Here is a 27,269-nt window from a genome sequence, read left to right as displayed (position 1 = left end):
TTTAGCCAATAGGAATGCAATCGCTTCCATTTATGTCGTTAAAATGGTGTGTTATGAAAGGTATATTTAAGAAAAGATGACAGTCAATTAGTTGAAATTTAATATGACTTTTTATTAACGTATTATTTTCATCAAACAAATTGTGGGGACATTCAAGTGGAAGTTTCTTTGTAAATTTCCTGAGATATAAGGACGATTTTCGGAACTTGAAACGGGAGAAATTGAAGAGATCGAATTTCGTTGATACGATAAATATAATTTTTACAAAGTTCTTGTTCAAATCCAACTGAACGAATAACCATCTTATTGTTCTAATTTTTTTTACTCCCATTGGCAGATATATGGAAATAATAAATATCCTATTTCACTGCCGGTATTTCTTTCAGTTCAGGAAATTATATATATCTGTTGTAGTTTCTGAACAATCAACAGATATAAAATAGTTTGGTTGTTGACATGAGCAGACCGGGATGAGGAATTTCCAATCAGGGAAATTTTGTAGATTTTGTACTCCAAATTACATGTTTGTAAATGCACTTACCTCAATAGCCACTCGCTGCCTGGCCATCGCTTTCTCCACCTCTCCGTACATCAACGTATTGTTGATACCAAGGCCGCAAAATATTGTGAATGCCTGAAAATAGAGCAATAGCAGTTTGATATATTACAGTATTTAAAAGTCCTTTCCACTGCAGCACAAGTGCGAGCAAGTATATATGCGAAATTATACACAAGTACTCGAATCATCTAAGAGAAACATTCTTATGTTGTTTTTTAAAATGTCTTAAGGAGGAAATTGAGCCCTCTTTGGAGAAAGAATATGAAGATAAGTTTCCAGTGGAAGACCACCAGTTGGACAAATATTCTAGCCAAAGAGATTCTACACTATACTCTTCTTTTTCACCTCCAAACATATTTCCATTTCCCCTTTCTATATAATTTCCGTTTCTGAATAACATCATTCAAGAGGAAATCACTGTGGCAAATTTTTAATTTCCGGCTAGTTGGAAATTGCAAATAATCGGAAAAGCATATATAAAGTTACGATTCGAAAATAAGCAACGTACTAGCCTTTGTACTGTTTGAATTATTTTTCATGTGTCATTAAAAAGATAACAAACATTAATGTGCACCAATTTTCAGCGTCATATGAGCTTTTTGGAAGTTACAGCAACAACAATTGAATAGTAATTCGGTTATTGGAAAACTATAACGTACGCTGTGTTCGACGTTTGAAAACAAATATGCTGCAAGATGTACAAAAATATGAATCGTGAAGACAACGATAATTAGCAGAGCTTTCTAGCTCCTTTATTCTAGGATTTTCATAATATCCGTTCTAACTTTTAACTCTCAGTGCCTACATCCAACGGTTAGTGCGACGATCTAAGTTAAATGGTCGAGTTTGATTTTCGAGAATGGTTTGGATTATTTTCCGTTTTAGTTACTTCGTCTGTTACATAAGTTTGATTAAAAAAAGAGTAAATATCGCCTGAGTCTACTTTGAAAACCACATTTGTTTCATATACGCTTGTGTTTTTAAGTGAGAATCGAGTCGCTCGGAAGTAAAATTTGATCACCCACAGAAGTATGAAACCGAGAAAAACACAGGTGAAAGTTCGTCCATTGCCTTATGCTTATTGATTACAAAGATGTTCCCATGCTTTTCTGGCTAACAGCGGCTACTGAAGGAACTGCATTCATTATTGAATAGCAACTGGAGACTCTGCAGCAACTGAATCCAATGTTAACTTAATTTTGAACGGAGTGTGGGTTATTTACAGTAAAGGGTGTCTCAAAAATATGGTATTTTTTGAAATCGTAACTTGGCAACACTGCGAGGAATGTGGCGCCACATAACGTACAAAACATGAAGTATAGGTTCCATGCCATTCAGTTACCATGGAGCAGTGGAGTGGTGCACAGCGTGCATACGTTGTGAAAGCGTATTATAAGAATAATCAGTGCTGCACGTCGAGAATTTCGGCGACATTATAAACTGCAACGGCATGCACAAGTGGATCAAGTTGAACATCGACCGGCAACAACTGCAGAACTGAAGACACGAATCCGTGAGGAAATCAATAAGATTCCTGCGAACATGTTACATGGAGCAATGTACGACGACTTCAAGAATGTGTACGCACAAACGGTAGTCATCTCCCTGACGTCTTCTTGAAAACATGAAGGCAATCTTGTCAATGAATAACATGTTTACACTCCATGAACATACTTGCTTCGAAGTTCATCTTCTTCTTTATTTTTCCAATGTCCCATATTTTTGAGACATCCTTTATAGTTTTATATAGATTTATAATATAAAGTGTTTTTTTCTCTCTCTCTTCTTTTTCGACTCTGAATACTCACCATTTCTTCATTACTCTTTATCTTCTCTTTTCTCATTCCATTTCTCTTTTTATCTCTTCCTCTTCCTTTTCCTGATGTCTCCCAGGAAACTGATGGCTTCTCTTTTCTAGGAAATCCTCTTCTCAAGGCTGACGTTTCTCCTTCCCAGTCCCTGCCATCCTCACTGTTTTCAGTGGGATCCTACCCACAAGCTAAACCAATCATTATTATCATATCTCTTCTCTTACCCTCTCTTCAAGAGCTGACGATTCTCCTCCTAGTCCCTGCTATTCCTACCTTTAACACCACCTTCTTATTCCATACATATATTCTTTATATAACTAATCCTATAACCCATCCTAATAATCTGTAAACCAATCTTTGATCTGTTCACCAAATGAAATTGGTCAACATCCTAATCCAACTAAAATTACTCACCATTTATCTCAACTTTTTCATATGTAAACCTCGATACTAATCTTTTAACATTACTTACGCATTTATCTCTAACAATTTACAATACCTAGGTATGTAAACCTTGATTGTTTTGGAAACTTTGGAAACCAGAACAACCAAGGTACCTATAGCTATAAATCAAAATTAGTGTATTCTTAAATACCAGTGTAAATGTTTTTTTATGTAAATTGTAAAACAAAAAAAAATGAAATAAATTAGTACAAAATAAATGGGGGGCCGAAATTCTGAGGAAATGACGTCCTGGCTTATTGTTTAAAGTCACCAGGACATAACCCCATACCCTCTGAATGTATTTGGGTTATCAAGTTTTACTCCCCAGCCGCTCAATTAATAAATGATTACATAAAAGTATGGTACGAAAGAAAATTTTTAATCATTTGATTTTGATTTGATTTGGTATTTAGCGTCGCTTTTCTGCCTGTTTTGACTAATCCCGACGACGAGTATGAGTGATGGTAGGATGAAAGTGATGTAGGGATACTCTTAAAGAACATCCATTCCCAACCCGGGATTCGAACCCGAGACCTCTGGCGTCGTAGGAATTTTTGATCATCTACAGAAATGGGGTGATATAAGAAATTAAGAATTGCTCGAGTTGAGAAAATTTTATAAACCCTCATGTTACATATTTAGATTTCTTGTAGTCAATTGTTTATAGTTCCGGACGAACTTAAAGGAAGTTGGATCTTGTTCCCAAGATTGTGAGGAAGATAAGGTCCGAGTTTCTTTAAATTTTGTCGGAAACTTTATGTATTTTCCTTACCTCAAATAGATGCTCGTCATTTTCGTCAAAAGGTAATCCGTTTAGTTTATTGACAATGTTCGCGACACCTGAAACGATAGAAGTTGTTTATAAATATTTGCCTGTTGCAATCAGTTAATTCTTTGTAGGAACACAATAATACTACCGTGCGTCCAATTCCTTGCGAGGCCGAGAGATCGAGTGTAGCGGGCGGCGCTAGCGGAGATGCCGACATTTTAGACCAGTAACGTCCCGCCCCGTCCCGCTTAAGTTTACCCTCGAAAACGTTTTACTTAGCTCGGAATCGTTTGGAGGTTTCGAATGTGCAACACTGTATCAAGATTACTTTGCAGACTAAACCGTTAAAAGTCAATGGTTTTCGTGAGCATTGTTTGCAATCTGAAAGCTCCGAGCTTGATTTATTCTTTCCTTCGCGACTACAGGTGCCCTGAACAGAGCTGCGAATGGAGTGAGGAACACACCTTGAACCAAGAGTGTTTTTTTTTTTTGTTACTTGCCGTGCTACTTCTTCGTGTAATTGCAGTGTGTGTGAGTGTGTGTGTTGTGTGTAAGTGAGGCGATTGAAATGCCAGCCGCAAAGTTCAAGTTAGAACAAAGAATTTTAATGTATGACACTTACGTGAAAACAAACTCATGTCGAGACGCACAGAAATTATCTGATAAATATCTGAATGCTAAAGATTTGTCCATAAAAATAAGCGGGACGTTACTAGTCGAAAATGTCTGCATCTTCGCTAGCGCCGCCCGCCACACTTCTCCCGATCTCTCGGCCTCGCAAGGAAATGGACGCACTGTAGTTAACGATGCAGTCGTTGGAAAGTCTTCATACTTCTAAAACTGAGTTTGAATTAACGAGAGTCATATAATGTACATTGTTATCTGAATTGGAAACGTGAACAACGAGAAGAAGGGATAGGAACAGTATAGGAACATGTGTTTGGCAGAGAATAGAAAAATTTAAGTGCATCAATAGGAAAGAAAAATAGTTTAACTTGTAAAAATTAAAGAAAATAGGATTTAAAAGTTATGTCTATGTGTAAAGAAAGGTTGTTTTCAGAGAGCCTCTGTAGGACGAAAAAGAGCCGAAGGAAGAAAACCGAGCTTTGGACAACTAGATGGTTAGAAAGGGATATGCAGTATGAGTGGAAGTTACTCGTTAAAGACCTGTTAAAGATAGTGATTTTAAAATAAATAAAAACAAGAGCAAGTGAGGATAACTTTAACAAATAATAGCAATATCATATAACACTTAGCTTCGAAATTACAATTCTTCTCAAATCTTCGGAATGGACAGGTGTAAATTAAAGATGTTTCTTTGGTTCAAAGTTTTGTTGTATTAAGATGACCGATTTAAAGTTTCGTGAAAGGGTGGGACTTAGTGTTTAGTGTCCCTTCACAAGGGGCCTCTGAATAGAAGGGGAGTGAACAATAATCAGGTTCGTGTTTTTCGAAAATCTCATAGCCTGCACAACCTTCGAACAAAATTCGATGAAATTGCTTGTACAAAGACGCAACACACGAGATAAGTATAAATAACTACAATGCATTGTTGAGGTACATTGTGTGCTCGCCTTACCTATGATTTGGTAATGCCTGTTCCTTATTGGCATAGCGAGGAGAGACCGGATGTTGCCACCATAGCCCTTCTCCACCTCTAAACTATCCGCGATGTTGAGGACCTCTCCAGAATCTGCAACCTTCTCTGCCAGTCCTAGCATGTACCTGGATACGTGTCCCTCTACGGGTTGTCGGGGGCTGAAAAAAAGCCAATGAGATACCAAGTCCATAAATTTCGGTTTAGACAAAAGCGTGAGATACAAAGAAAATTTTCATCAATGAAAAATCTAATAAATATCACCGTATTGCGTTGTAAATCATCTTCCTTAAGCAGTTTGTACAAGCATCTATAACCAATTAACTATGGATACGTGTCAAATTCTGATTAGTGCCCGTGAAGAATGTCGTAGTGAACGAAACTCAAACCCGTTTTTCTCTTAATTTGTAATATCGGAACACCTCGTCCGAGAAAATTGGCTCCAAAACATTTCGTAAGAATTAGGTTTTACCATAATTAAAAATTACTGTGAAATTTCTTGCTACTAAAACTAAACTCCGTAGCGTAGCCGCCATTTTGACGGCCTATACCTGCCAAGAGGCTTTTTGTTGAGTTTGTGCAAAGTCAGCGCATTGATTTTAATCTGGGTTTCTCTAATGAAGCTCCTTTAATTCTTTCAAAGTACCAGCTCATCGATAATCTCTACGATGCTGGATGAACACCGACATTCTTGAATTTCTGCCGATGTCGAAGCCGTGAGTGCGTTATTCACTTGGCTACTTCTGCTATTTTACAAGCAATTACATTTTAATCCAAACTCAACAATGGGAATAAGCCGTACATCAGTACGAAGGAAATAATTAGAAACTGCAGTGATGTTGGTCCCTTTCGACAGACGCTCTACATATGTATATCTTCAGAGGTATTTGTTGATAAAAGCAGTTCAGTAGCTTCAAAAATTTTGTAGTTTCAGTAATTTCAAACTTCTTACAAGTAACATGCATTCAGTTGATTGCTTTGAATGATGCACTTACCTATTGTGGGATAAGTTATTTTTGGTTTGTCCGTTAACAGGAGATGTCAACTCGAAGAGTTTTGAAAATTTCACCGTCTGCAATGAGAGAAAGGCAAGAAGAGTTATTCGACAGACAAAATAAAATGCAGTCACAGAAGTATACATTGTTGAAGAGACAGGAATTGTTGTTTCTTGCGAAAGACTGCGTTCAGATATGATGAGAAGTTTAGTTCATTTATTGCAGCTAATATCGGTAGCTACTTGGCAGAATATCTGACTGCGACTTGGAAGATTCTTTTCTGTTAAGAATATTTCCGTTGCGACTTAAGCTGCGCTAGGACTCACCTATCCTCTCATCAGTGGATACCATCACAGACAAATGTCTGTGACACGGAGGTGTAGAGAGGAGAATAAATAGTTGTAGGAGGTTTAACAATGGAAACGAATAGTGCAGAGGATACCATTACAACATTACTTCCAGAAGAAGAAATGGATAGATTTATCTCTTCAAGAAGACGTCCAGGGCTTCCCCGATGGCGCAGTGGTATCGTCGTCGCCTTGTAATCAAGGGCTCCCGGGTTCGATACTCGGTGGAGGCACATAGTGGTTCGGATCCCACTTTGAACTGTAGGTTCAGTCCCGACTAGCCTTACTGTGCATAAAGTGGACTGAAAACACCAAATCAATCAATCAATCAAGATGACGTCCACTAGATGATGACCTGTTCTGCGCAAACGTACCTGCAGTCGTTGAGGGACATCCTGCATAGCTTGAGGTAACATGTCCACGGTAACCTGGGCGATTTACTCATGGATCCTTCCGAGGAGACCTGCTACAACTCAAGAACCGCCCAGATTCCCGTGGACATTTTCCCTCAAGCTATACAGGATGTCCTTGAACGACTACAGGTATATTTGCGCAGAACAGATCATCATCTGACGTAAAATTCAAGACATAAACCTATCCATCTCTTCAGCGCTATGTAATGCTATAATGGCATCGTCTGCACTATTCATTTCCATTGTTAAATCTCCTACAACTATTTTTTTCTCTTCTTTATACCTTCGATTCAAAATTGTCCGTCTTTTTTAGACACCCTTTATAATACAAATTCACACACTCTATGTGCCTTAATGGCGCGATGTAATGCACGGGGAATGGCTATTTTTACTTTGTTTTTAGGGTGTAGTATATTTAAATATTGGTATGTATACAATTTGGGGTATTTTTTTAGAATCTGAATGTTTTATATCAGGATTGAGGAACTCGCTTCCACTTGCAAAGGCCAGCGAATGCTCCATGCTGTTCGAGATTTACGCCTGCACGCTGCATCTCAAGACCAGTAAGCAGCCTTTTGCGTTGAGAGGTAAAAAATACTGTGGGTGAAGGTGCCCTCCTTTTCACCTATTCTTTTTCCATGATTACATGCCAATTGCACTGTTACTCGCGAATCAGATGACGAGAGGTTCCTACTAAGCGAACGCGACCGACGAAGCCTCCTACAGCGCTCACTCCTTCCTCTCCGCCTCTTACAACCCTACAGTACCCCTGCTCGCTCTGCAGCCCACAAGTGCACACGAGAGCGCTCTGTCACAAATGCAACGCGTTGCCCTGGCCTGCTTCGCATAATATCCTTGACTTACAATAGGTTTCGCCACGACTTGCCCATTCTTGTTCCAAGTAAAGTCTACGTTTTCCAATGACATAATTAACCCAGCCTGCAGGTGAAGCTGTAGTTCTGAGAATTACTCCCACGAAGAACGACAGGAGACTGAGGTCTCGGGAATGGAAATTATCTGAAACTCACCTAGCAGTTGTGTTCATTCCCGATAGCATCTGACATTAAGCTCACAGAAACAGATGATACGTCAGCTTCTACGATGTTGGTGGAAGTGACGCGCGAGACAGCAGCACTGAACAAACTTCCGATTTTGGACATGTCTATAGGGAGTTAGAAACACCAGATGCACACAAGAGAACATATTCATTAAATATCGTACGTCACTTGATTAAGAACCTATTGACATCTGCACTTCCAATTATTAAAAAAAATCATGACCACTCCATTTAGAAGACGTAAATTTCCTTCATAATTTTGAAGAAGGTACGTATATTTTCTACATTTTCCCCATGTGATTGTAGCACACTGAAGTTTTGTTATATTTTGATTTTTATTTAGCGTCGTTTTTCTGCCACTTTTGGCTAATCGCGACAATGAAGAAGGGTGAAATTGACCGGACACTCAAAAAAGAACGCTCAGGCCGAGATTCGATCCCGGGACCATCTGCGTTGTAGCGTTCTGTACTAACCACTCCGGCGCGGAAGTGGATCAATTTCTATAGTACCGTGAAGAAAATACAAAAAAGGGAAACACACCCTAATATTTGGATCTTTTCGGCAAACAATGAAGGTAATGTGAAAAATTAAGACGCATTACAATGTAAGGCCATTTTTCGGAATCGGGCGTTAAGTTGTTTGAATTTCAGCGTCTTTAACAACGGCAAATTTTCTTTTGAGTGTACTACGTATATGTACGTAGTACGTACGTATCTACGTATATGTACATGGGACTTTTGATTTTTGAGAATATTGAACGCACTCAGACGTATAAAAAAGACTTTACTTATAGTAAGAGATAAGTGTCTACGCATTATTACCGCATGGAGCGCTTACGTCGCGCGCAACAAGAGTCACTTGTTAAATAAAAACGCACCAAAAATTTTTGCAAGGGAGAGGAAGGACAAGTCATTGCAAAATTGAATAGTGGAAATCATAATAAAATAGGAATTATCATTATAATAAACTATTAATAAGCTATCATTTTATTGCTGAATTATTATTATTATTATTATTGTATCCTTGGGGAGAGACTCCTGTACATCAGAAGAGTGAATATCTGGCACAATTTCTACTACAGAAGGTTGTTCGGGATCTCTGGTGACGATTTTGAAAGCCGCTGGCGGCGCTATTATCAATGTCAGTCCGTCCAAACTGTGCATGCTGAGTCACGTCAGTACCGAGAACGCGTGTGCAGAGTGTTGTGCCATTTACCTACAACGATGCCGAAGAAAATTGAACCATACTGGGAGGGCTACATAACAGCCCTTTCCGATGCTAAATATAGCTATTCGGCAATCAGAGGAATGTGCAAGAAGCGTGGTTTTGTGGTATCGAAGAACGGGATCGGTGCGGTATTGAACGAAAAAGGCAAAGGCCGACTGGGGCTAATTCCAAAGGGGAAGAAACAGGCATATCCACGAGCAGCTACGAGTCGTACACCGGACATAGTGAGAAAAGTGAATGTCCTTGTGTCAGGTGGTAACCCTGCCCGCCAAAGGAGTATCGCACGTAAGTTGGGAATGTCTGTGTCAACAGTGAACACCATAATCGAGAAGGACCTGCAACTAGAAATGCGGCATAAGCGGCGAGTTCACAAGCTGGTGCCTCGTCACATTGCGGAACGTCGCACGAACGCTAGAAAGCTCTATGAGTCCTATCTTGCAGGGAAGTGATGGAAAATGTGGTGACATTAGACGAAGCATATGTCTACCTTAGTGACTGTCACAAACCCCGCGCGATTTAGTACCGCCCTCGCGACAAAAACAATTATCAAACATTGTATCGAGAATGCCAGGAAAGTTTTCTACGGGGTTTCATGATCATCGCTGGATACTGCTATAATGGCAAGCTAGCAATTCGCCGTGTAGCTAATAATGTGAAGATGAACTCCACGTACTATCAGGATGAGGTTTTAACACCCATTTATAACATAGATATCCCGGCACTGTATGGGGGGACCAAAAACCAGGTCTGGGTGCACCAAGATAAAGCATCCAGCTATACCTCCCGTTCGACTCGTCTGTTCGTACAGCGAATGGATGTGGAAACTGGCATCCGTGCAATTCCTTACAGCGACATTCCGGTCAAGGCGCCAAATGGGTCACCCATGGACTTCTGTGCATTTGGACTCCTAAAACGGGCCTTAAAAAAGAGACGTCCACGCACTCTCAATGGCCTCTGGAAAGCTTGTCAGGAGGAGTGGGAAAAGTTGGACATGATAACTCTTCGGAAAAGTCTGTTGCAATGGAAATTACGTTGTCGGGCTATAGCGCGGAATGCTAGTTTTCCAATTGAGCATGATCGTTGGTGGCGACATAGGTTTTCATGAACTTATCACCCTTCCAACATTGTCCTCAGAGATCCCGAACGACCTTCTGTATATTTTTTCATCTTTTTGTACCGTTGATACACTCAAATGCATAGTTATTAACTTTGTGCACCTCGTTTAAGAAAAATCTGTGAAATTTTGGGGGAAAATCTGAGTAATGAGGTGTATATTAGATGGCCTTTACCATAAAAAAATCATTTTTAATTTTTTTTAAAATTCACTGGACCATTTATTTTTTTGATTATGTGGTAGAATATGTGAGCAGAAGCTCTGACCTGTTCCTGCATCTTACGCCCAGTTTCAGGAGCTAACTCAATTTTGCCCTACCCTGAAGATTGGAGGTGAGAGCAAGGCTGACCCTTCGATCCCGGTGTCAGGGAAGGTAGTGTCGACTCACCTGTACTCTGTTCCGGTTCTTCTCTCTGGAGCAGGGCCGCACATAGCGGCAGAGAAGGGGGGAAATCGAGTGGGCAGAGCGAAGCAGTACATGCTGCTGCGAAGGCTGGTAACAGCAGTTGCTTTGCCCGCTCCATGCAATCCCATTCCCTCTCACGTGTTAACCGGCCCCGTGACGGAGTGGTTAGCACATCGGACTACGACGCATAGGGTTTCGGGTGGCATGGATTTTTGTGAGTGTCCATTCATCAATTTCATCATATCATCACTCATCCCCATCTTCGCAAATTAGTCAAAGTGGCACAAAAAGCGAAGTAAAATAAAGCAAGTCAATCAATCAATGAATCAAATCTCTCACGTGTTCATTGGTGGAGCCGTCTCACGTCACTACTTGCGCAGAGACTTGTTCGCCTACTCCAGAGATACTCGGGACAGAGTATAGGAACAACAGAAAATTCAGACGACTTGATCGGAGTGCTAGAACTCACACTTCTAGCTGAACAGGAAGTACAAGGCGCATCTTCCAGCAGTGGGTGTTGTTTGAAAAGGAAACGAAACTACCTGAAAGTTGCTTCAAGTTTCGGACATGAAAGCACAACCTGTGGATTCCCATTCCCCATCCCCTCTCGAGGCTATTGTTATTCCTTCCTTTCTTTTCAAGTCGAGAAAAAAAAGTTTTGCATACCTTTCCTAGGTTTCTAAGAGAAGGTTAAGGAAATAAAGTTTGCGGTTTCCAGGAAATGGCCAGAGAGAAAAGAAATTACATCTTTATTAAAATAGTTCCGTGTACTTCTTTCGCTTTCAGAGGACCGGAAAGGGGAAAGGAGGTGGAATCAAATTTCAAAGTCCCCCGAGTCCCGCGAACGTAATCGCCCGAAGTTTCCGATTTCTTCACTCAACTCTTCATCCATTACTCTTTCTAAATGAGAAGTGAAAGTTCAAAGGAAAGTAAGTAGCATCTCTCAGAACGAACGGACTCTCTGGCAGCGGTTGGGAAAAACCTTCAAAGAACTAATTTAGGCCTCATCTGAAGCTCAATCAGAGAAAGCTGGAATAGTTATGTGAAAGACGCATTACTCCAGTGGTTCCCAAAGTGGGAGCCGTGGATGGCTTACAGGAGCGCCGCGAGATGTTCTAATATTTTCACTGAAATCACACTTATTCCAATGTATGTGCTTATTTAGTACTTTTTATGCGTAAAATGTTTCTGAATTTGAAATATGTGTTTATTTTTAACTTAAGGCGAGGAGATACAGTTACGCACCAATTGTGCATCTTTTTCAGTATCGCCCGAATGGGCACTGCTACTAAAACAATCCCTGGGTGTATCCAAGAGTATGAATTTCTCTCCATGTTGCAAGTGCAAACATTTTGTTATGTTGATTATTAAGCTGGAAACGATGTTTGAAAAAAATGATGAATAATAATGCTTTTTTCCTTGCCTCCTGGCAGTGTTGCCAAACCTGATGGGCATAAAAGAACTAAATTTCACCTTAAATGGACTTAAAACTGACTCTCATGGAGCTAGATTTACGATGGCTGGATAAAGTGCCTTCTAAGGTAATGTTAGTTGTCAAAGGGGTGGGGCACTGCTATTATCGTTAACTCTAAATTGATGACAATTTATTCTTAGTTTTCAACATCTAGATCCGGCGGCATCGTCCATCTCAATAATCCACCGATGGTGGTATGAAATCGAAAGTAAAGAATTCCCTGACAACAATATTATGTCAATTTCACGTCTAACATTGCGCTATAAAGAAGTAACTGGGGAGATAAGAGGGAGTGGGGCGACAAAGCCAATATAACAATATCAAGTCACGTGCAAAATGTATAATTATGACGAAAGGTGGTCTATGTGGGTCGGAACCAGAGATGGCATCATAGTGGGGCACGGGGGATGGGCGTCCCAGTTCATAGCCGAACGAGTGCCGAAAGATTGATTGATAGATTTAGTTTATTTTACTTCGCGTTTTGTCCCTCTTGGCTAATTTGCGAAGATGGGGACGAGTGATGAAATTGATGAATGGACATTCGCAAACAACCAAGCCTGAGCGGGATTCGAACCCGGGACCCTTGGCGTCGCAGCGCGATGTGCTAACCACTCGGCCACAGGGTCCGGCTGGAGTGCACGAAAGAGCCAGATCTGGCTCCAAGAGAGCTACGTTGGCACACTGCCATGGACGGAAGGGCTTGGGAAGACTCCCGTGGAAATTGTATCGCATGCCCTTAAGGCAAGCAACCTAACCACACTATCTGAGCGTTGCAAGTGTTAGGTAGATAGGCCTTCATTCTGACTTGGACGCTGCGGAAATATCTTGAAACATTAAGCGCGCCTTGAAACGAGAAAGTTTGGGAACACCTGCACTACTTCATACCTTTTGGTGTGGCCACACTTAAATGATTCGAATATCGCTGGAAACTGTGGGTCCACTCCCGAATAGTCTAAGGCCCGTTTCAGATGAAAGCATTTTCCTTACCATTTCTCTTAACATTTATGCAATGACCAAAATGCTACCGTAAAAAGTGAAAGGATATTGTTGCATTTCAGATGCCATGGCATATTTCATGACATTTCTCAAGAATTGGCCCTATTTCCGTAGCAGAACCAATCAGAAACAAGCTCTAGGTCACTAGTGCAGATGTAAACGTTTCACTTCACATTTTAAAAAATCGATAACTATTCAACCGAGAGGAATTACGTTTCCTATAGGGGCTATCCACCGGAAGGAAGTGTCTTCGCGCGGACGCCATAGTTGTAGCACAACAGCTTCCGGTTCGTTGGCTCGCAACATGCCGCTGAAGGGAGTTAATGGGAAAGGAACGATGGGTGTGTAGCAGTAGGATTGTAAACTACGATCAAGGCTAAATAATCTTTTTCAGATCGCTCTTCATCCATTTCCTCGGTATCCATGGCACCAAAATTATTGCATTCAAGCTGCCAGGCGTGCAAATTGGAAGCCCATTAGAAGCGATAGACTCCGCAGTGATCACAAAGGATGTGCAGAAAAAAGTCGGGACCGGGAAAATATTTCGTCCCGATCACAACTTCGGAAAAATTTAAACAATAATGTTTAAAGGTGGTTTATTCCTACATATTTTTTGTACTATAAGTGTTCGAAATTTTTGAAATTAGTAGTTTTTGTTCCATAAATGCAAAATCAATCATCACCTGAGGGTGAAATTGTGTGTATTGTTAAAAATTTTCAGTCCCGTCTTGAACGTCAGGATTTTTAAAATATTCCTTCTTGATTCTGTTCCGACCAAAAAAATTTGCGTCTTCATTACATGTAAAAGTGAAATCATTCAAATGCCGATTTTTTCTTTCTGTTTTAGTGATATGAGCAAAAAATATTACTTTTCATTTCAAAAGATGCTCGCTCATAGTCAGTTAGATTACACGTTACGTTCTTGAAGAACATGAACTGTATTAAATTTTTGTGTGGGGGTCTTATTATTAATTTTTGTCTTTTGTATATGGTAATCTCTCCAACATTGATAGAGAAGGGTGCCTAGGTTTGAACACTGGTCAGGCAATGGTGTATCATTATGTTTGTACCATCATTAATTTCTCCAGTTTATTATTCATCTTCATCGTCATGATTAACACAAATAGTACAAAATTGACTTGAAAGAAGATGAGCGTTTTTTATTTCTGCTTTCAAACGGGAACAAAACCAGCAGCCTGTGCGGTTGTGCATTACCGCATATGTCCGTACATCTCGTACTGTTTCACTTAAAACATAAATGTATGCATCCAAAGATTTATACGCCTTCAACGGTTGCGCTGTAAAACAAAAAAATACTTTCAATATAATATCGCAAAATGTAATGACGGTCAGCAAACGAATCTTATCCGGAAATAATGCCGTATTACTTCTTAGTTCCGATCCAATGGATATGCAAAACCTTGTACTTTGTCCAGATATCTCTTCTTCTCCTCGTCGTTAAGTGCTTTCATATGATCCATCTGATACACAAAAATAAAATAAAGGCCACAAGTACGCACTTGAATTACCCAGCGGCAGTGAACCGGAAGTTGCTGTGCTACAGTTTCACAATCGATTGTGCCATTCGTATATTTTTGTTTTACTCGTGGATAGCCTTATAAAAAGATATTAGGTACAAATCAATGGCGCTGCTTAAATACATAATTTATAGCGTATACAGTACATGTATAGAAGAATATTTTAGTTATTTCAATTGAAACGCCGTACATAGATCGTGTAACTCGGTGTGCCTCTCGCGCTGTGTATATTATACATCGCAATAGCAAAAGCTAACCAGAATGTTACATGAAATGCTTCCCTGTAAACTACCATGTGCTATAAAATTTTTGGAAGCATTACATAATATTTATGCTAGCAAAATTGTTAAAAGGAAATGCTTCCGTCTTAAGCGGGCCGAACTATGCATCAAGTAGGCTGTAAGAAACGTGGCGAACTTCTCGCTTCCATACATTTCTATTTTGTCTTTCATCTACTCATAAATTACGTTGTGCCGACCTCCGTTGAAGAGTGGTTAGCACAGCGCGCTACGACGCCAAGGGTCCCTGGTTCGAATCCTGGCCTGTGAATGGCTCTTTCTTGTAAATGTCCCTTCATCAACTGCACCACTCATTCTCATCGTCGCGATTAGCCAAATGTGGCAGAAAACGACGCTGAATAATAAGAATCAATCACTCAATCATAAATTGCGTTGTAGTACGTCCATCTAAAAATACTAAACTCAATTCTGGTCTCTGGACACCTTTTTAATTCATTCATTCAAACTACTTTTCATTTGGTGCCATCGCCGATATTATTTGGCTTTCTACACCGGAACATGATACTGTCACTTTCAAATAGCTTCATTGTTGTCCACTGGTCGCGATTAGTCAAAATTGTCAAAAAGCAACCTAAAATAAACTAAATCAACCAATCAAATCGTGCTGCCCACAGGATGTTATGCCAGCATCGATTTTGCTATGTAATCTAATCCCTGTAAACCTTAGACTACACGATTACCGAAATGTAACAATCATTGATTATATTAAGTATAATTGTCGCTGTGGAGTGCATAACATATTTCGGTCAGGAGTGAGAAATGCTATGAATTAAAATACTGAGACTTTAGAATACCAAATAAAGTGCTGCAGTCAGAGGATTTCGCTCGAACGCCAAATAGTTCAGCCGCCCCCTGTGGCGGAGTGGTTATCACATCGCGCTAAGACGCAAGGGGTCCCGGGTTAGAATCCTGACCTGGGCATGGATATTTGTGAGTGTACATTCATGAATTTCAACACATCATCGCTCATCACCATCTTCGCAAATTAGCCAAAAGTGACACAAGAAGCGAAGTGAGAAAAAGCAAATCACTCAAATCAAGTAACATCTGTAGAAAATCTATTGTGTCTGTAACTTTATTTTTTAATTTAACAACTTTCAAAACATATACATATGTATTACGAAACTAAAACAAATACATTACGTGCTTTCTAAAATACTCGACTCTCTTTTGTCTTTCTCTTGGAAAATTGTACTCCCTATTTTGGAAATCATCTAAACCTGAAATGTCTATCCAAGAAAATTTTGAGTACTAACGATCACCATCACGCGCAAGCAAAGAAATTCCTAGAACAATCAGGACTCTTTGTTTTAATTTTTTGCAAAATTGTTGTATTTCTGTAAAATATTTTAAGAATTAAACATAACACCAGAAATAGTAAGTCCAAATAACTCAATCTTTAGTCACTTATAAGGCAAAGGACTGGAGAATGACTACAGAGTAACTATGAGAAATATTGATATATTGAAGACGAAACTTCCTCCTGCAAAATTTATGAAGAAAATATGGTAAAGATTTCTGATAAAAGCGAGAAATGTCGTCAAGTAGTGTTGTACAAAATGGGGTTATCTTCAAGTACGTATCTTTAATAGGTGGGTTTCTTGTGACGTCAGGATGCGCACAGCCGCCATGTTTGCAGCCAATTTTATTTGTCATTTGCAAGGAAATATCCACCACGTAGCGTTCGTTACATCTCCATAAACTGCACGTTTGTTTTAAATCACGAATGTCTGTGTCAATATCTTCTGCCCGCCGCTTAAATTCCGTATGTTTACAAGAAATGGCCTCAATCATGGCAGCTCGTAGTCAACGCAGCAGTTGCTTCAAACGTAATTGTAATGTTCTTACTTGCTCTGTTTGGTGTATGAACTAACCACACGATTGTCTTCAATTTTTGTTAGTAATTTGGACATTTACTACTTTGCATTGCTGACACACTCGTTCTTTTTCTGATAAGAGTATTTAACTGATCTCATAAAAATCAATAACATTGCTGCACACCTAAGAGTTTTGTATAAATCCCACTAATCAATCTGACGTCATCTTCCATCAGTAAATACCCTGATCGACCAAGCTGTATGTACTTATCTTGATTATGCGCGTAATCTGGCAACATGGCACTCGGTTGCCATGACAAACGGTGCTGCCATCTGTTATCGAAAACTACCGCAAAATCACCTTTAGTACGGCCTTAAAATGTAGTTTAGTCTATGTTGCCAATACAATGATATCTATATGAAAGCGAAATACATTTTTGTGGGCTGAAACTGCCAGGACGACTATCTTTTGTCACTTAAAATTATATTCCAGTGCAAACGCTCGAACGTAGCATGCTCGAGGGTGGATGACTCCAACAAGTACGAGCGAGTACATTACTCTTACTACCAAAGCTGTTTAAGCAAAAGATTCAACATGCTATGTATTTTCCCGTCAACATCTGAAGTTTAGCTATTCCTGCCCATTACAGCTGAATGCATGGTCAGTGATATTATACTGTCTAGGGCAGGGGTTCTCAACCTTTTTGGGCTTGCGCCCCCCTTTGCGTCCTCAAATTAGTCCACGTCCCCTCCCTCTAGGCGTAATGAATTATTGATGTACAAAACTATGCTGTTAGGGTTAATAAATCTAACTCAAAGAATATTTTACAATACTTTTATTATTACAGGTATTAAAAAAATAATATTACTTGTTTTGTTGATAAAACATTTTCATTCATTAATAAATGTGCTTAATAGGCCTACATTACAAAGCATTCTGCCCTCACTTCAGTTAAAATTTCAAGCTACACCATTTGGTTTTATTTCTTAAGAACACAATTAATGAGTGACAGATAGAACTATTTGCAGAAGTTTCTTTTCTGAGACCTACACAAGGGGTTTGTGTTTGAACAACTCTTTTGGGGGGTAATTCATGTATATATTTTGTATTGCTCACCACGCCTCCCCTGAAATTCTCCAACGCCTCCCCAAGGGGGCGCGCACCCCAGGTTGAGAACCCCTGGTCTAGGGAACGAAAACCAATTAAAGAACAAGTCGTCTACTAAAAATTAAACTTAACTTCTATTGAGACGCGTAGAAACGCGGCAACAGATACGTTTCCGGCGTCTAGGTGGGCGATTACCTTTAAGATAACCTGCAGACTTCTGACACGGAAATTCCGCTCTTTGTGGGCGTTACACCATCTGATTTCAATAGAAGCAGACACCAGAAGTTCGGTTGCCGCGTTTCCCGGCGCCTCAGTGGGCGTTAAGCTTTACTGTTTATAAGATGTTTAATCTTGTTTGTTTTTGTTTGTTTTATCAAGCTATTGCCTTTTCTAACCCAATCTGGACCATTTAATACTACTACTACTTGAACATATGTGTGTGTTCATGGTAGCGCACATGTTAGCGCCTAAGCCCACACTATGGGGCACTTTTCTCGTCTTCATCCGATTTGTGCTACTTCATAATGCAACTTCGCCTTCAACTTAACCGGAAAACAAGGAAAGATTTATAGTCCAGCGAGGGGAAGTAATCCTATTATTATTGAGAATTTATTGTCCACGTTTCCATGACTACGACGTGGCGTAAACATAATTTAGTATGCATGGGTAATGCGGATGGTTTCGGGGTCGTGGATTGCGCCCCCTACCCCTCATGCACCTCAATAGCACTCCGTAATTGATACACTCACGCCTTGGCAGAGACATATTGTTGCTACGTGTATCGACTGAAGGAGAATACCACGGAGGGACAAATCAGGAGCTGTGACACATACTGTGTACGTACATGCGACGCTTCTTCACTTCTTGGCTTCTATGTTTTGCCGTTGCAGTCAAACGTGAACGTCACGCACATATATTATTTACATTATCGTCTCATATTGACATACTCGTGCTGTACCTTTTGTATCTTTCGTATTTTGCCTCGCTTTCCTGCCTCTTTAAGGCGAGGAGGGACAACTTCCCCTAGGTCTTTCTCGCTGGGGAAGCTGCTGATCACTGTTGCCAACTTCGCTCTTTTGGAGCCAGATCTGGCTCTTTCGTTCACTCGTTTGACTGTGAACTATGGCACCCGCCCTCTGCCCCACCATGACGCCACCACTGGCTCTGGCCCATAAAGACCAACTTTTGCCATGAGTGTACATTTTGCACGTGACGTGATATTCGTATAGCTATAGGCTGCGTCACCCACCTCTTCTTTCCTCCCCATGTATTTTTATATATAGCGCTGTGGCTAAGATGAAGATGACAATTTTGTTATCCGTGAATTCTTTATTTTTCGATTTCATATGAACATCATTGGATTATTGAGATGGGTGATGCCACCAAATCTAGGCGGTGAAAACTAAGAATAAATTGCCATCACTTTAAAGCTAACGGTAATAGCAGCACCCCCACCCCTCTGACAACTAAAATTACCTAGTAGGCACTTTATGCAGCCTTCGTTAATCTAGCTCCTTGAAAGTCCTCTTTAGCTATATTAATGGTGAAATTTAGCTCTATTATACACATCAGCAGGATTGGAGGAGGCAGCGAGATGTGGAGTGGCAACTGCATCTCGGTAAATACTGCAAGGCTCCGATGAAAATTCCTGCGATGTGGCGAGGAGAGCCGCCACTAACTAAGCTCAGCCCCTGCTGCCTTGCAGGGAGGGGAGGGATCCCCAAAGGCTAAGGGAAGGATACCCTGACAGAAAACCAAGGGTGGGGCAGACTCGTAAGGCATAGTGAAGCCAGCTGCCCTACGGGAGTAAACCCTAAACAAATCCTTGTCCTCCAAGAATGGGGGTTGGGCGTGGGGCCGACAACCCCATCCCACAAAAGGAACCACGTTACGAGACCTCAAAGAAATGTAGCCGGACAGATCTACCGACGACGGACTGGCGTGAACAATGGACAAGCGAATTATGGAAAGGGAAGGGATCTATATGTAGGGAGCTGGAATGTGCTATCTTTGTATAGGGCAGGTGCATTGAGGATGTTGCTGGATCAACTAAATAATTATAAGCCTGCGATAGTGGCATTGCAAGAAGTACGTTGGATCGGAAAAGGAGTTTTGGAAAAGAGAGAAGCAACTGTATTCTATAGCTGTGATGAAAGGCTGCATATGCTAGGAACTGGGTTTATAATACATAAACAACTAAAACATCTAGTGATAGGATTTAAAGCTATAAGTTCAAGATTATCGACATTAAGAGTTAAAGGAGAGTTCTTTAATTACAGTATAATCAATGCACATGCACCCACGGAAGTATCCACAGATGATGTAAAAGAAGATTTCTATGATGCGTTAGAGAAAGCATTTGATGATTGCCCAAAAAATGACATAAAAATAGTAATTGGAGACTTCAATGCCCAGATAGGCATTGAAGACGTGTATCAACCAACAATTGGTAAACAAAGTATGCATAAAGTAACAAATAACAATGGTATGAGGCTAATAATGTTTGCAGCATCTCGGAATCAAGTAATAACAACAACTCTGTTCCAGCACAAGGATATTCATAAAATGACATGGAGAGCCCCGGATGGAAAAACTTACAATCAAATTGACCACATGCTAATAGATTGTAGACATAGATCAGATATCATTGATGTTAGATCTTTTAGAGGGGCTAATATTGATTCCGACCATTATTTGATTATGGGAAGGATTAGAGCAAGAATATCTAATAGTCGAAAAATGAAGGCGACTAGCCTGATTAAATTTAATGTCACGCAGTTAAGAAATCCAACGGTGGTTGAGAGGTACAGAAGTAAATTACAAGAGGGATTCGTCGGGATGAAACCGGCAGAAGTGGAAAATGTAGATGAGAGGTGGGATAGATATAAGCTGAGGATCAGTAATGTAGCAAAGGAAATACTTGAAACACAAAAGCCAGTAAAGAAAGAAACGTGGTTCGATGAGGAATGTCAAAATGTAACCAAAGAAAAGAATGATGTATATAAGAGGATGCAGCAAAGAAGTGCAACAAGGAGAGCTAGAGATGAATATCAAGAGAAAAGAAGGATTGAGAAGAGAGTACATAGGAAAAGAAAAAGGGAATGGATGAAGCAAGAGATGGAGCAGTTGGAAAGCCTGCATGAGCAGAAGAATGTAAGACAGATGTATAAGCTGGTAAATAATACAAAAGATGTTTTTAAACCAAGGACAACAGTCTGTAGAAATGAAACAGGCGATATAATTAGTGACACTAATGGAATTTTAGAAAGGTGGAGAAGGCATTTTAATGATGTATTGAATGGCAGTGCAGATGTAGCAGGTATGCTGGAAGAAGGATTAAATGAAGAAGAGGAAGGAGAAGAGGGCATAGAAAGTCCAAAGTTAGATGAAGTATGGGAGGCAGTCAAGATATTGAAAAATAGTAAAGCACCTGGTATAGATAACTTGCAAGCAGAGCTGCTTAAGCATGGAGGCGAGAGTGTCGTTAGAGGCTTGAAGGAAATAATAAACATAATCTGGAAAAAGGGACAGATGCCAAGTGAATGGAGGACGGGTATCATAGTACCTATCCACAAGAAAGGGGACATGATGGAGTGTGCAAACTATCGTGGAATTACATTGTTGAACGTTGCATATAAAGTATTTGCAAGAATTATATATAAAAGACTACTACCATATGTAGAAAAGTGCATTGGACCATATCAATGTGGGTTCAGGCCAGGGAAATCTACAATTAACCAGATATTCACCTTAAGGCAAATACTGGAGAAAACGCTGGAGTTTGGGATAGGAACGCACCACCTATTTCTTGATTTTAAATCTGCATACGATAGTATAAACAGGACCCAACTATATCTGGCAATGAAAGATCTCGGAATTCCAATAGGATTAATAAGAATGGTGAGGATAACTATGGAGGGCTCTAATAGTAAGATAAGAGTAGGAGGACAACTCTCAGAACCTGTTGAAATAGAAAATGGACTAAGACAAGGCGATGTGCTGTCCTGTTTGTTGTTTAACATTGCCTTAGAGAAGGTTATACGGGAAGCTCGGGTGCAAATTAGGGGTACCATATATTATAAGTCAATCCAGATACTTGCATATGCAGATGATGTGGACATAGTAGGAAGATCTCTACATGCAGTGGAAGAAGCATTTCTGGCCATAGAAAGGGAAGGAAAAAAGATGGGATTGGTGGTGAATGAAGGGAAGACTAAGTACATGGCAGCAGGCAAAGCACACAGATATAATCCATCACCGACCATAACAATGGCTAATTATACCTTTGATAGAGTGGATGCCTTTATCTACCTGGGTTCTGTTGTGACATATGAAAATAATTCACAGGAGGAAGTGAAAGCACGACTTATAGCAGCGAATAGGGCCTATTATGGACTACAGAGACACTTTAAGAGCACCATATTGTCCAGAACAACTAAGTTAATACTTTACAAGACACTGATAAGACCTGTATTGACTTATGCTGCGGAAACTTGGACCAGTTCAAGGAAAGATGAAGAGTTGGTAGAGACCTTTGAAAGAAAGATATTACGAAGAATATTGGGACCAGTATGTGAGAATGGAAAATGGAGAAAGCGATTTAATAAGGAGCTCTATGACTTATATCAAGAACCAACAGTTATTGGTGTAATAAAGGCGGCTAGATTAAGATGGGCAGGTCATGTGATGCGCATGAGTGATAGTGACCCTGCAAAGAGAGTGATGTTGGATAGCCCAGGTGGACAAAGGAAACGAGGAAGGCCTAAATTAAGATGGGTGGATGGAGTGGATGAGGATGTTCGGAGGCTCCAGTATAGAAATTGGAAAGCTGTGGCGAAAGGTAGAGATAGATGGAGACAAATCACAGAGGAGGCCAAGGTTCATCAGTGGACTGTAGCGCCATAAGAAAAAGAAGAAGAAGAAGAATACACATCAGGTTTGGCAACACTGCCAGGATGGCCGTAGGGGGCAAGGAGAAATGCACTAGGCTTATGGGACCATTATTTTATTCGTTCTCTCGGGAATATCAAACATCCGATGACGTAGAAAAGTACATAGACGGAAAAAAGGACACGTTGAACTATGTCATAGCAGTAGGAAAAGTCGAAACTCCCATTTGATGAGCCGTAACTTGAAGTTGAAGTTGATGTCCCATAAGGAATACATGGGATTCGGTAAATACTAATTCATCATATTTTTCAAATATCGTGTCTAGCTTACTAATCAACTTGAAAAATAATTTCCACTTGCAACATGGAGAGAGATTCATACTCTCTTGCATACTAAACCCTTTTTTAAATAGCAGTGCCCAATCCGACGATATTGAAATAAATGCACAACTGGTGCGTAATTGTCCCTCCTCGCCTTAAGCTCACCGAGTTGATGAGGATGAATGATAATTACATGGAATTTATGAAGAGACACTCACAAAGGAACAGCCATGCTCACGTCACGACTCGAACCTATGACCGTCAGTGGCGAAATCGTGGGCATAATTCTATTAAGATAAAGCTAGAAGACATACAGATTGCTATTGTTGTGTGTGTTGTAAATTTGGTTTGAGTTGGTGTTTTAAGTCCACTTTATGCACAGCAAGGATAATCGGCACTGGACCTACAGTTTAAAGTGGGATCCGAACCACTGTGTTATGTGCCTCCACCGGGTATCGAACCCGTGTGTTGTAAGTATTTGTATGTTATGTGAGATTCTGTGGTTTGATTTCGTTTCTGTTATTAGCGCCGCTTTTATACAAGTTTTGGATAATCGCGACGAGGATCATGAGTGATGAAACTTATGAAGGGATTCTCACCAAGAACAGTCATGCCCAGCCCGGGATTCGAACCCGTGACCCCTAGCGATTTTTGGGTGCCCAGGATTTTGGTAAAGGGGGGGGAGTTACGTATACTTTTTAATAGTCAATTCACATTTTGCCATCTTCTTGTGCCTTTAACGTTCTTTTTTTAGGAATACTTGGCCGAAGGGGGAGTTTTGAGCCCCATCAACTCCCCTTAGGCACGCCCCTGTTTTTGATACACTATCAAACCTTTTTAGAGCCAGAAACGTGTTTATGCGGATCTATCAATTTTATACTCTGGCAAAGTTGACGGGAGAAATGACGTCAATTAACTCTGCAATCCAACTCCAGTGAAACATTAACCATAATCGTTTTTAATAACCTAATTAATGTAAATTAATTATTCAATTTTTAAAAATGTATTTATGGTGCACGCAACTGCAATTTATAATCATTATCTTTGTCTCTATGTATGATAAATTATACACATTTCAATAAAGAAACGGTTACGTTCCGTTTTTTTGTAAATGAACAGGCAGTTTTTTTTAAAATTTTAAGAGCAGTAATGTAAATCATGCTGTAATTTCAGTGTAGTGTATCCTAAAATATTTTAGAAGCATGCGCGTCAACGCGAAAATGAATGTTATTATTTTTTTTTTTGAGAGAAGCACTGATTCTAACTGCCTAACCCAACGACCACTGCAAAGAGGAGGCGCTGTTTAAATACATATTTAAAAACGCATACAGTACACATATGAATGAATACAATAGTTATGGCTCATGCACAGAAATATCTCAATGTATAGATGAGGTAGATTGTTAGTTTATGTTACCAAAATGTATCTAATTAAAGAACCATTTCATCTCTTAAATTGCGTCTCTTCCTCTTTAAACTTATTAGTTATTATATGAAAGCCGTCTAACTCGATATGCCTTTCGTGCTGTATATATTATACAATGCTTTTTGCACGCTTCGCATCGCACTTGATATTACAAAAAGTGCTTTTGTTTAAAATACTATCTGATCTAAAATTGCTATAAGGTTCTTGGAAGCATTTATGCTATCAAAAATATTGCGTCAAAAGCTGGCCTGAAGCAAAGTAACCTCCTGCAGAAGTTTCTTAAGTCGATCCAAGCTGAAACGAGTTTCGATGTTCCTCCCACACATGGCGCTGCGTTCGCATCTTACCTCACTGTTTTCATCCAGAAGCAACACGGCCGCTCTCTCGCACTTCAAAAGCCTCTGGGCACGTTGCATAGTCTTCAGGATAACTTTCTCCAGAGAAGTTTGCTCCTCGAAGAGGTCGTGTACGACTTCCAGCAGATTCTGTGAAGAGAAGGGGAGGATCATTAATCCAGCTGGAATAACAGGAAAGATGAGACGAACATGTCGGGTAATTAATGATCACATTAATGGATCAGAGAGATTCTGTTGGGATTTTTTCGTTAATGTGTATGGTGCTCGTGGAAGCATTCTGGCATCTATAATTAGTCGGAAACACCCCAAGTATGCTTTGAATCTGCTGTGTAACTATGAAACCTTTTACAATGGCAGAGATTGAAATGCTAACTTCGGGGCTGGATCGTGATTTCTCCGATCATGTTCTTAGAGGAAAACTCCCATAAAATTTAAGTTTTTACTAATTTTTTTATGTTATTGTTGTAGTATTGTATTGTTGACAGAATTAGTTGTCTCTTTTCTGAATCTTTTTACCTTAAAGAAAACACATCATTCATCCCGAACGTTTAAATCGGTAAATGCATGTTTCCATGCTCCAAAAATTATTTTCTAACACAGCTTCTAAATGCTCATACTTTAAGAATCAATTTAAAAATTCAAAATATCGAGGGTATTCTGATCACAAGCGGCCAGAGACAGCCTTAGCAACTTGGAAGGTATAACAGCACCAAACCTGACCTGCCTAACCCATCACATAGGCATATAATAACAAAAATAAGCATGTAAATAGGTTAGGCAAGTTAAGTTTTGTTTATTTAAGGATGAATACATGGATAGGTTAGGCAGGTCAGGTTTGGAGCTGTTAGCATGTATTTCCCAAGGTGCTAATGCTGTCCCTAGCCGTTCATATTCAAATCTACCCTAAGATCTTATCTAAGAACTGAACTCAAATTTAAATCCATGCGCTATGCACACATTCTCACTCAAGATATTCGGTTTGTTTTGGAATGTGATGCAAAGTCAAACCATAGTGGTAATGGTACACCACATCTCCTCATGATTCACATAAAGTGAAATTAATACGTATTAAAAGCTTGTCACAAACATACTGGCATCTATTGAAGAAGCCGAGAGTAGGCTACGCTATCCACGATATATCATTTCAAATATATTTTTTTATAATCTACGAACGCCCTAAGCTGACATTGTTCTGAAATGCCTCTTTTTTTTCACTTGAACGTTTCTTGCAGTAAGTTACAGTTTTTTTAATTTATTTCGTAACAAGTATATAAATTTGTTCAATTTCATGTTTAACAGCGCTTCTTTTATTTCGAATGAGTAGGTTAATACTCGAAGAAGGACTGGCGACATATAAGAGGGGAGAAAAAGAAACAAAATAAGAATAGTTTGTTTTAGGAAGGTAGCTCTCACTTCTGAACTAACTTCCTATAAACAACTATTATTTTTATATAACCTTAATCTGTATTATACTGAACGTAACTCCAACTGGCGGCTGACCTTGAAGGCCCTTTCTGTCGCCCAATCGTCTTCGGGGGCGTGTGGCTCGATGAGCGTCAACAAACTCAGTTGCGAAGTAAATGCTGAAGGGGTCACATCACTCTCCCAAAGCAACGTTGCACAGCGAACTTCTGTTTTTCCCAATTGTCAATTTGCGTGGTTGCGTGTGAAACTTCCTCGTGTAGGACTACGTGAGTAGTTGTCTACCAGTAACCTCCGATAATTTCTGGTTCTGGAAATATCGTTATCCGAGAAGACTCTCTCGCGGTTTACAGTACGTTTGGCAACATGTGGTGTACCCAACGCTCATTTGTTTTGTCCCGCGAACAACGTTCGGTACCTTGTGACTCGAAAATGCCCGATATCAGTCGAAGAAAATTCAACTGATTGCTGATTCGCTGTTTCTCAGCCGCCAGTTGGAGTTGCGATCAGTATAGTCTTACCTAAATGACACAAAGCTCAATCGTGTATATTCATTTGTGTATCCTTTGTGCATTTTCCTCTTTCTTTTCATTTGTGTGTAAGCGAGTCTTTGTTCTAACTTTGTATTTGTTCTTTTTGTGTGTCTTTTTTGTTTGTTGTGTATATTTAGTATGTAGTATATGTATCCATTGGGGTTAGGCGACACAACAGCCGCAGGGTGCACCTCGCCCTTAAATAAAGGATAACTGAATTGAATTTGAACACCATGTATTTTCATGATTGACTTATCCCTGGATTCTTGAAATGGTCCCATGTGGTTAGCACATCGCGCTGCGACGCCAGGGGTTCCGGGTTCGATTCCTGGCTTGGGCATGGACGTTTGT

The 27,269-nt window shown here is 39.9% G+C and overlaps 1 protein-coding gene across 1 annotated transcript in view; it reads right to left on the bottom strand.

The window, feature by feature from the left end:
• The window catches only part of LOC145987318 (dual 3',5'-cyclic-AMP and -GMP phosphodiesterase 11A-like), a 219,956-nt gene that overhangs the window by 45,431 nt on the left and 147,256 nt on the right, over nt 1-27,269 (bottom strand). Inside the window, exons 5-9 of the mRNA XM_083121842.1 lie at nt 24,955-25,092; nt 6,176-6,252; nt 5,163-5,341; nt 3,587-3,654; nt 542-634 (exon numbers count right to left, since the gene is read on the bottom strand). Coding sequence (XP_082977968.1) covers nt 542-634; nt 3,587-3,654; nt 5,163-5,341; nt 6,176-6,252; nt 24,955-25,092 — 555 coding nt within the window. The remainder of the gene's footprint in view (nt 1-541; nt 635-3,586; nt 3,655-5,162; nt 5,342-6,175; nt 6,253-24,954; nt 25,093-27,269) is intronic.

Source organism: Lepisma saccharinum, chromosome 1 (genome assembly GCF_977018435.1).
Source record: "Lepisma saccharinum chromosome 1, izLepSacc3.1, whole genome shotgun sequence".
Classification (NCBI taxonomy): Eukaryota; Metazoa; Arthropoda; class Insecta; order Zygentoma; family Lepismatidae; genus Lepisma; species Lepisma saccharinum.
The sequence above is the reverse complement of the archived record's forward strand: the minus strand, read 5'-3'. Positions and strand labels throughout refer to the sequence as shown.